The 11882-nt window shown below is 42.4% G+C and overlaps 1 protein-coding gene across 1 annotated transcript; it reads left to right on the plus strand.

The window, feature by feature from the left end:
- The first annotated feature begins 8212 nt into the window (after positions 1-8212).
- Positions 8213-11355, plus strand: LOC124699687 (very-long-chain aldehyde decarbonylase GL1-10-like). The gene is made up of 5 exons (XM_047231948.1): positions 8213-8542; positions 9489-9811; positions 9941-10088; positions 10173-10205; positions 10995-11355. Exons 1-5 carry the CDS (start codon positions 8213-8215, stop codon positions 11040-11042), a joined length of 882 nt encoding a protein of 293 aa, XP_047087904.1. The 3' UTR covers positions 11043-11355.
- Positions 11356-11882: the final 527 nt, after the last annotated feature.

Raw genomic sequence — 11882 nt, forward strand, 5'->3', positions numbered from 1 at the left:
TTTAGATGCCCTCGACAAATCTCTCATGAGCTGCTATTGCTTGTAAGTTTTTAACTACATATAAGTTCATTTTCATTCAGTTCATGTTCGTTTTCATTGCATATACTCATTATATCTTATGTGTTCTCTTATGCAGACTGAAGATCAGTGAATGCAAAAGTAATAATATTATCAATATTGGGTTTGTTGACCCCGATAAAGTACATGTTGAAACGGTAAAGCATCAACCCATGGATACGGGGGGAAACATACTAAGGTTTTTGGGGGAGCAAAATTTCTGTGATTCAATACTGTTTCCTTACAACTACGAGTGAGATTCTTAATGATCTTTTATGCACATTTAGTTTTGCTTAGTCGATGTTAAGTGTAATTCCTGACGTATATACATAAACATGTGCAGCTTCCACTGGATTCTACTAGACATTCAACTTGATAAGGGAATAGTTGAAGTAAGGGACCCACTGAGTAGAGGCCTGGACGGGTTCCGGGACTTGCAGAAGTTGCTCCAAGTGTAATTTCCTTCATCGCCGCGCTATATCTTTCGTGAGATATCAATTAACTATCCACTCATTCAATCATTCTTTTGCATGGCAGGGCTTGGATAGGTTTCAAGAAAAACATTGAGGGTACCGGCGCGAGAAGCTAACATTTACTACCGTACCGTGCGCCCAACAGCCACCGGGGACGAATCTATGTGGATACTACGTTTGCGAGTTCATTCGCATGTTAACCACCGAGAAGCAGAACAATAATAAATTCAACGTAAGCAATAACATTCACAACTTTATTTATTTTCGTCAATATTTCGTTATCACATTGATATAGTCATACTCATCATCTCATTTTCCTATATAGGTCGACTACATGCGGGACACACTCGAACCAAAGGAACACCTACTAGGAATTGCGGAGGAAGTGGCGGGAGTTTTGCTTAGAGAAGTAATAGACAACAACGGCTTGTTTAGTCCTAATAGGCGCTCTCCCTCTCCCAAAGTTTAATTAGTCCCGGTAGTCGTGAGCTCATGTATATATATATGTAAGGGGAATCTACGAATATGTAAGAGGAATCGACTTTTGTTTCCAATATTTGGTTGATCAATCTATATATAAATGAACGTGTGTACAACTTCTAGTAATTATATGCAACTTTTATTTCGAATAAAAGGGGGCGGTGGCGGGGGCGGGCGGGGGGGGGGGGCTGCACCCCCAAACCCTAAAGCAGCAGGTTTCTGCGCGCGCCACGTAGAGGACCTTTTGCCGCGGGTGGTAATACCGCCCGCGACAAAAGGGTCTGTCCCCTGCGCGCCCGGCGCCTGCCACGTGGTGGACTATATGTCGCGGGTGGTAAGCGACCCGCGACAAAAGGTCACCCTTTTATCGCGCCTTCGTTGTCGCGGATGGCCGCCCGCGACAAAAGGCCCTTACGACCCGCGACATTAGGCTGTGGTTTTTCCCCTTCTGTGTTGGAAGGGGTTTTCCATGTTAAATCTCGTGTCTCCGCTGCGTATTCCTTTATCGTTCTTCGTTATTTGCTTGTCGCTTTTATAACAATCTGGCCTCTTGCAAAGCACCTCGATCAGCTCCCTCCTTTGACTCCTGTGCATGGTCACACGCTCGCGGGGTTGTGGCGGTGGCATGGACAACACCGCGCTCTACGACGACTGGCAGATCGAGCTCATGCTATGGCGCCTCCTTGAGCTTCGCCACCTAGGTCGTCCTCGCGGTCAACGCCCTCGACCTCGTGACGGAGCGATGAAATTCGTCGACGGTAGTCGGGAAAAAATGGTGGGGGCGGCTGACGCTTTGCCAGGGAGGAGGAGTAGAGGAATGCGATGGCTCGCCGGTGGGTGAGGGCAACGAGTAGGGAGCAGTATGAGAGGATGCGGTGGTAGTTGGGGAAAGTGGGAAATTGAGAGAGAAGAGAGAGGGGGGGATTAGAAATTGACAGGTGGGCCAGGCAGGTGGGAGGTGAGAAAATCCAATGTGGAGTGGCGTGGTTTGGTGTCGGCGATCCTGATTGGCTCCCTTTCTACATGGGTCGCTTGAGGGTTGTTGCCTATCGTATGGGACTCCGACTGATGTGGCTTTTCTATTAGGGATGTCGGTGGGAGTTCTTTTTGGGTTAGCACCCAATATCCGTATATGAGGCGCTGTGGGGTCACCAGTGTAGATGCTCTTAGGAAGTATATCTTCTAACCTCCAGGTCAAGATAAACCCAAAATGTTGAAGAAGTAATAATACCACATAAAAGTTTTGTGAGAAAATTGAAAACGTTTACATTCTCACACTACCTTTTATAGAAGAGGAGATGTGGGAGGCTATTTCTCCAATGGAGCATAATAAAGCACCTGCGCGCCAGATGGGTTTCCCGCGGAGTTTTACCAAAAAAATTGGGAGGTTATTATAACCAGACTTAATTGGCTTATTTCCTCAGCTTCAATAGGGTCCTTTGCCGCTTCATAAATTGAATTTTCGAGTTATCACTCTTCTTCCTAAAAAGGAAGATGCTAGCAGGATCGAGAAATTTAGGCCCATTTTCTTGCTCAATGTTAGTTTTAAAGTTTTACGAAGGTAGGAACTAATAGAGCGACGTGGTTGCTCACAAAGTTGTTAGACCGACGCAATCTAAAAGATTGAGATGTCTCCTAGAAGGGAGGGGATAAATAGGCATTTTAAAAAACTACTAAAGGTTTGGCGTCAAAGAATGCAGAAATTAATTACTCGTTTAGCTTTCAAACACAAATCCTAATATGCTAGTTTCAGCTAGGTGCACCAGCAAATTAATCTAATCAAGATGAGCACAATATAATTTAGCAAGAAATAGATAGCATATGAACATCATAAGCATAAAGGCTATCACAATATAAATATACGTGAAGTAACTCAGGTAAAGAGATAATCTAGACATGCAAGATATATCCTGATGTTCACTTTCTTGAAAGGAAGCTAATCACCATTGGAGAGGTGCGGGAACCACGAAGGATTCCCGAATGCGCATGATGGCCACTTTATTCTTCTTGAGCCCCCACAAAGTAAGGGCTCTTTCACTATCTCTAGTTTTTCCTCCACCCTGGAGATGGCAAGCTCCACAACCACTTCACAACCTCCACGAAGGAGAATCCCGAGCCTCTTCACCGAGGCACCAACCGCCAAGCCAACTAGGAGGTCACTCTCTAAGAGTAACAAACTCACGACCTCTTACTCGAACAATTCAAACTAGAGAGCTCTACTTATGCAAGAATAAAAAGATAATTCTTCTCTCTCAAATCCCACCAAAACAAACAAGTTCTAGGGAGGAATTAGAGAGGAAGAACAATGGAGGGACTCACCTAATGAATTCTAGATCTAGATCTCATGGGTTCCCCTCACTTAGAGGTGAAATTTATTAGGTGGAGTTGTAGATCTAGATCTTCTCTTACAAATCCCTCAAAAAGATGCAAGCATCACAGGAGGGAAGAGGGAGAAAGTAAGCTTTTCAAGGTAAACAATGGTGGGAATTTCGTGCTCAATAACCGTGTAAAATTTGGGGAAGAAGACCCCCACTTTATAGTGCAACCAAAATATGGCCATTGGAGCCTAAAAACGGGATGCCCGGTCATACCGGCTGGATTCTTTGGTTCGAGGACATGTATGCCCGGTCGTACCGGCATGGTTCTGGTATGACCGACCATACAAAAATACGAGGAACACTCGGTACGAAAAATACCAAAACTTTTGCATCCGAACTCCGAATAAGTTAGATCCAATTTTGTTAGAAAGATAATAAGGTGAAAATATTAAGTACTAGCAATGGAAGAAAAATGTGATGGAGAGAAGTTTGGATCCTCTCAAAGCGAATAACCGGTAAAACCCCATGAACCTCATAGAAGATGCAACCGAGTTCTGTTTTCGATGAACTTGGGCTTGTTAAAAATCCAACAAAAACCTCATGAACCTCACATAGACAAAAAAAACAACCAAGAAAAAACAAGATAGGAATATGCAAGGTATGGAAAGGATTGAGCTTCCTAAGACGATGTTATCAAGTTACCCAGCTGGAAGTCCCTTTTGATAATGTGGCTATCTATCCAATAGCCCGTTCTCCCAACAAACAACTAGAGACCGGTAAAAGTAAAAAACAGAGCAAGGCCATACCTTTGGCTTGCGCATCCGCTTGATCTTGACGATGATGCTTCATGGTCCCTTCAGACTATAAGCATCACTTGATCATTTTTGCTTGGTGAAGGCTCATAAATTTCTCCCCATATACGATTATGGGATAGCTCCATTGAAGCTCACCTTCTCATGTACATATCACCAATGGATGTCAAGCTTCAAGCATATGATCATCTTCGAGATGCTCATCTTGAACTTGCACTTCTCCACCTTGGTGACGATCACCACTTGATGTCATCTTTTCTCATGGGCTATATGAGATCTCACTTTTGATTCATGCACGTGGAAAGATACCTAACCCACATAGAAGCACACACACATATATCACGGGTTATCTCACAATGCAGAATTAATGCATGCTTACCATACCAAAAGATCAAAGATCCCATGTGGCACATTTGTTATCCTTTGTATGTTGACCAATCTTGAATTCACTCACTACAATTCGTCTTGATGAAACTTGTATTTACTTGCATGTTCCAAATCTTGATCAACCATAGCTCAACTCATGAGTCTATTATGACACCGACTTAGCGCCATATCTTGATTTCTTCTATTGACATCGAACTCTCAAGATCATGATCCTCAATGCTTAACACATAAGCTAGAGCATGGCTTATTTTAGTTCCACATAACAACTCCATCTTTATTTCTTCTTCTTGATCATATCATTTTTATCTCTTCAGATCAATGATCTTGATGTCAAAACCTCAAGGTATATCTTCATCCTGATGGCATCCAACCTTGAAACCAACACATGGACTTCATAAATTACATATGGAATATTCCTTCAAATAAACTCAAGGAAAACATTAGACCATAGAGATTGTCATCCAATTACCAAAAACACACATAGAGGAGAAATACCTTTTCACAGTCAGCAATTGATACAATTATTTTTATGGAACACGATCTAGAAAATGTCGTTAATATGAAGCTAATTTTATATTTTTTCGAGCAACTATCCGGTTTAAAGATAAATTTTCACAAGAGCGAAATTTTCTGTTTCGATAATGCTAAAGAAGTACATAATGATTATCGAACAATATTTGGTTGTGATATAGGGTCTCTGCCACTTAAATATCTTGGCACCAAGGTAGTCAGAATCCCGATCCTACTACCGGAATCCTACGATTTGACGATCTTACATCACCGTATCAATTCAAATCCCACTATGAATCCCAATCGCGTAGAATCCATGTTGAGTACCAATCCAAATCATAGAATCATTTAGAATAATGTAGAATCTCGATCCCTTTTATGGATTTTTCCGATTCTACTAACTCATTATTTTCCCCATCCGTAAAATCATACAATGATACTACTTAAACATCCCAAGCCCTTTTCACTTGCTTTACTACCCTTTATTTACCTACCAAATCTCAAATGATCTATCACTAGAACATTATTGCTAGAAACTTTATGTATTATATTTTTATCTCTATTATACTATTACGCAAACTTTCTGTGTGATAAAAAGATATTCTCTAAGTAAGTATGGTAGGATCCCAGATTCTACGATTTGATACTACGACTCGATTCTGCCTGACGAAAATCGATCCGACTCCGAATCCTGACTCTGACTACCTTGCTTGGCACTCCTATTCATTATTGCAAATTGTTGAATAAAGAATGGAAAATTATTAAGGACCGCTTTGAGAAGAAGTTGCCATCGTGTCTAGGAAAGATGCTCTCATGCGGATACTGTCTTCTCCTCATTAACTCGGTCCTCACAAACATTCCAATGTTCCTTTTATCTTCCTTTGAAATACCCAAAGGGGTACGCAAAAGACTAGATTTCTATATATCTCACTTTTTCTAACAAAGTGATGAATTAAAAAAACAAATATAATTTGACAAAATGGAACATTATATGTAGACCGAAAGACCAAGGAGGTCTAGGTATTGAGGTACTGGATATAAATAATATATATTTACTTAGAAAATGGATATTTAAACTAATATGTGAAAAAGTTGTGTGGCAATTTTTTCGCATAATAAGTACCTTAAGATTAAAACGCTCTCTCAAGTTCAAGAAAAACCGTCAAACTCTCCTTTTTAAAAAGGGATAATGGGGTAAAACATGACTTCTTTAATCAAGGTTCTTTTAGCATAGGAGACGGAAATTCCACTTCACCTATAATATCCCACCTCCTGCTAATGTCACTAATTTGTTTGGTAATTGACTAAATAGGATAGATAAAGAAAACTAAATCTCGCATTCGAGTAGGAGTATGTGCTTTAGTTTGGACGATTTGGAACTGCCACAATGATGTTGTTTTTAAGAGGGTTGTGAAACCAAAAAAAATTGCAGGTTATTCACATGACAGCTTCATCAATACATATGTGGTCTTACCATCTGCTGGCTGACCAGCGAGAGCCTATAGATACTGCCATACCGGATGCAACCGGCTCATGGCGGTTATGCGGGCTATCTTCAGCTAGGGTGGTTGGGTGCATACTAGACGTTTACATGATGCATAGAAGAGATTTGCTTATCTTGTCTCGTTGGTTGAGTTTTGTATCCACTTTAGGAGATCCATGAGCTGTAAACTTATGATTATTGCTACTTAATGTTGTAACTTATGAAAGAAAGTAAAACTGTGTGAATCACTTTTATGCAGAAGATGCGACGTGGCCCCCATTTCGGAAAAATCATTTTTTTAAGATGACAAGAAATACACACACGCCACACTTGGTTATTTGTCTTGTGGACATGTGGATACTCGTTGCCCCACTTATGACACACCCGTGTCTATACTTTCTGTACGTATACCACCTGTCAATCCCAAGGACGGAACCTTGCTAGGGCAGATATTGTGTGTCTATCAATCAATCGATGCAGAGAACCCAACTTCTCTTATTTACGAAAAAGTGATAACAAATAACTTACACTTTAAACGGCAGTATCTTATTTAATCATATTGAAAATGGTTGTTATATTTTCAGCGAATATATGCATAGGCATGTAACTGTTAAAATTATACAGGGAAGACAGTACAAAATGCAGAATGTCACTGTTTTGAAACGTTGGGACCATAAGAATAGCCCATGCCCACAATTTGTTTTTTTTAATTATGTTGCAATTCAAATCTCTCTTATTTACCAACGTCCCAAGGCTGTTTCGTAGAATAAAAAAATCGCAATGACATGTCATCTTGGTACAACTAATAAATTGTTTTGTTTGGCTAATTGGTTGTGTAAATCATGTCGATCCAACCATGGGAGCGAGACAGAGCACGGAGACGGGTGGCGGGGGAGTTTCTGCCCAAGTCGGCGAACAGTCGCCACCGCCCATAGCCAACTCGATATGTTCCTTGCCTGGTTCATTGTAGAAAGTCCTTTCTGCTAATGAGGAGGGGGGATATTCATATTTATGAATCTTCGATATCGGTGGTTGATGTTGAAGTTAAAACTTTTCGAAGTTTGGTGCCTAATGATTTTGCTCTAGCGTTGAGAAAGAAACCATTCATATGGTCAGGTCACAAGAATTCTATTTCGGCTCACAGTTATGAGTCAACAACCGTAACTCGAGCACTTATAGCCCTACCTCTCTTTCCTTCCTTGCAACGGGCTGCACGTCGTGATTTTCTGTCACGTCAATCAACGAAAACATGTTCAGTTGTTGAATTAGGGCACACATGCCGGGTGACATCGATCAATTACGTCCGTGAAGGAGGAAAAATGCTTGGAGTGACTCCCACCAAAGAAAGATTATCTTGTGGTCACTGGCATTATCTAAAAAGTGTATCGTCCTCATCTCTTCTTACTTTTTCCGGCTCTCAGCTATTATCCTGGGCGACTGGGAAAGCTCACACCGACTATAAATAGGCAACCATGCAAACACTGGAGGATAGCTCACTCCGCCACGTCGCGCGGAGCAGAGCATATACGCATGCCATCTTGAACTGACGCGCGCGAGTAAGTAGGCGCCCAGCGCGTAGACGAGAGGAAAACAGTCGAGGGGAGAGCTAGCAACGGCCTGTGCCCCGATCTCCCGGAGCAGAACCAACAAACATCTTGATACGTACGTCTCGCCGGAGGGAGAGTGAGCACGATGCTGCCGTACTCGACGGTGGGCGAGGCGGAGGCGGCGCTGGGGCGCGCCCTGACGTGGGGGGAGGCGGCGTGGCTCCGGTACTCGGCGTCGGTGCCGGACTGCTACCTCCACTGGCCCAACATCGCCATCACATTGGTCGTCTACACGCTGGCGCCGCTGCCGCTCGTGCTCCTCGACCTCGCCGCGCCGGAGATCGCCGCGCCGTACAAGCTGCAGCCCAAGGTGCAGCACCCGCCGGCCGCCTTCTTCCGCTGCTACATGGACGCCGTTCGCGTCTCGCTGCTCACCATCGGGCCTTACCAGCTCATCTCGTATCCTGCCGCTAAGGTCTACTACACTTCTTGCATTCTGAACTCTGTTATACTTGAGATAAATTAGGTTCCACTCTTAAAAAGAAAAGGTTCCTCAATACTGTAGGAAAACAATTTCTTATTTCCTTTCACGTGAAAGAGAAATACTTTTCTTCCGTGCAAGGGACATCCCGTGCATGGTCTCATTCCATTTTATTGCATTCCAATCTGACATAGTTTACTGAAACACAATGAAACCTGACGAAATTTTTGGTAAAAAATTGGGGCACAAATCGGAAAGAAGTAAATTTAAGCATGCACGAAACCTCCCGTTCACGGAAGAATTGCCGCTCTCAGATGGTGTGCTTGTATATTTCCTAGGATCACTGAGTTGAAGTTGAGAAATGGACGTGAACTTGGAAGCTTTGTGTAGCCACTTAAGTTTCAGTTGAAATTTTTGGACTTGAATTTATATTGAAAATTCACTAGCTGAATAGTGTGCACTACTTAGCTAATCAGGAAAGATTTATGCTCTGTTTAGCATTTATGTGGACTATTTTCGTGTCACTAACCATTTTTTCTTCATGTTGTACAGTTTTGCTAACCATTACTTGCATATTTGTGTCGCTATTTGTCTCGAAGAAGATTGTATTGTAAGTCCAGCACCACAAGGTTCAACAACTGCACACTGAGCCTCGTTGGATAAAGGTTAAAAAAACGTGACTTAGGTCTTTTATCTGGATAAGTACTAGCTACCTAAAATTGGCAGATATATAGAGCATACGTGTTTGGTCCTTTGGACATGGTGCATACCAGTTCCAACTGGTATCCCTAGCTAGTTAAAAGTCACCACCATGACAGAAAAAACAATAAGAGTAAGAACATGCCAAGTAATTAGCACCTATGCTAAGAAATTTAAGTGCCTATAAAATTGACAGATACATAGAACATACAACTGAGTTTATATACTTGTGTGGTGTTAGATAATGGACATACGGACGGGACTACCACTGCCGTCGATGGGGGAGATAGCGGCGCAGCTGACGGTATACTTCCTGGTGGAAGACTACCTGAACTACTGGCTCCATCGTCTGCTGCACACAAAATGGTGCTATGAGAAGATCCACCGTGTTCACCACGAGTTCACGGCTCCCATGGCATATGCCGCGTGGTATGGACACTGGGCCGAGATGCTCATCCTTGCTGTCCCCTCCCTTGCCGGTCCGGCTATCGTCCCATGCCATGTCACCACGCTCTGGATCTGGTTTGCTGCTCGTCTGGTAGAGAGCCTCAACATTCACAGCGGGTAACATCACTTCCACTACATCTGTAGTTTCATTTTTCAAACATAGCTGAATAAAGTTAATTTCTTAATGACTGAAGAAATAAAGGTTTGTAAATGTGTGCCCTATATGAATTAGCTATTGAACTGCAGATTTAAGTTACCGTTCAACGCTGAGAAGTATATACCGTTCTACGGAGGGGCGGAACACCATGACTACCACCACTACATTGGAGGGCAGAGCAAGAGCAACTTCGCTCCCGTTTTCACCTACTGTGATTACATATACGGAACGGACAAAGTATGTTGTGTTCTGCTATCTTACATAAACCACCTGAAATAAGATCTCATGGCACATGCACTAAGTCATTTTTTTCTTCTTCAGGGCTACCGATTTCACAAGGCAACCCTTGCAAAGGTAGCTATCTAGCTTCTACTAATTAATTTTTTATTTTTGATGAAACATATTTTCAACAATCAACATTATCCATGCTTGCATACTTCGCACCAACCGCTACAGTTGGCTCTTTTTTGCTTGCACACTTGTCTGGTTCCAGTGTGTGGCATGCATCCTAGGTCTGTACTAAATAACATTATCACCACCCAAAGTTGATTGGGGTTTCTTTTGGATTTTCGGCCATGGTTTTTCTCCGCCTGTAGCAGTGAACAATTCCTGATATTTGGCCATTGCGAAATATATATATATATATATATAATCCCTCCACTACAGAGATATAAGCTATGCCGCACCCTACACTATTTTTTCTTTTAAAAGAGGGCAAAAGCTTTGCCCTATTCCATTCATTAAGAAGAAGCAGAAATAGTTTTACATAGCATCCGGTTACACCCTAGATACAAAAGGACCTACTCTCGCGGCATCAAATCGCTCATACATTTATCACCCGCCGCACCCTACACTATCAATTAGCTATAAGCAAAGATTAATTGTAGCTGTACTTATCTGCCGAATGCTCGCTAAATTCCTGAAGAAATGTCATTCTAGCTTTCTACATACTAACAATCCAGGTCAAAGGTTACAATATTACTGCCACTCTTCATTTGGTTAATTCTTCTTCTGAACTCCTAAAGTGACATGTAGATAGGAAACAATGAACTTATCACAGACTACCTGAACGCTAAATTAGTTGAAAAAGGAACCATCTGCTATTAATTTAACTCTATTTTCCTAAACCATTGGATCAAACAGCTGAAGGAGTTGGCGGGCAGCAACGTTAAGAAAAGAGATGGCAATTGATTCCACAGGGGCAAGCAGAACCAGAGAGAGATGGGCGTCACTAATCTATGTGGTCTCCGGATATATCCCCATGATGGAGTACACTAAGTATAAAATATTTATTTCATGCCAATCATCAAGGTTGAGTGGATCATGAACCGCCGGCATTGTAGTCAAAGTGTTGATTTACTTCCACTGCTCACTCCATTCGTATGCATAGCTCCACTGCTTCTCGGATGTTTGTATGCAAGCAATGAAAGACGTCGAATGTCCAGATGTAGTCGAGAGCATTTCCCACTGTATTTTTCATATGAGATTTTGTAGATGATTGGATGATCGGTCTTTTTCCTACGTTTGTGGTAATATGTCCTACTGCCCTGAGCAATATGCACCAGTGACTGAAATGTTCTAGCGGACTGTCCGGTCGACCTATTTAGTTAAAAAGTGTTCATGAAAGTATTATTCCACATCTGAGAAACCTCCAATCAGTTCTGCTAGGCCGTTTTCATGTACCATCCTGCTGGCATCTGCCCTATTGTGTCGCTTTTATACGTGATACTAGTGTTTTACATTCCGAAAAGTGCTAATGGCACACGAGCTTCAGTGATCCCGCCAGGTGGAGAAGCTCCCAGCCGTTCGTTCTGGTCGTCTGGCCATCCTCCTGTCCGTACCTTCTGACATACTCAATCAGTTTGTCTACGGTACATGGTGCTGTATATCCTCTTCGGATTTGTATTCACTGCCATGCACATTTATTGAGTTCCACATGCCACGGCACTGTCCTGACACCAATGCACGAGCTGTGTTCAAATTTAAACCGTTACTGTGTTGCATGCACTGTGCCTGCAGGAGGAGGATAGG

The sequence above is a fragment of the Lolium rigidum genome, chromosome 3 (genome assembly GCF_022539505.1).
Source record: "Lolium rigidum isolate FL_2022 chromosome 3, APGP_CSIRO_Lrig_0.1, whole genome shotgun sequence".
Classification (NCBI taxonomy): Eukaryota; Viridiplantae; Streptophyta; class Magnoliopsida; order Poales; family Poaceae; genus Lolium; species Lolium rigidum.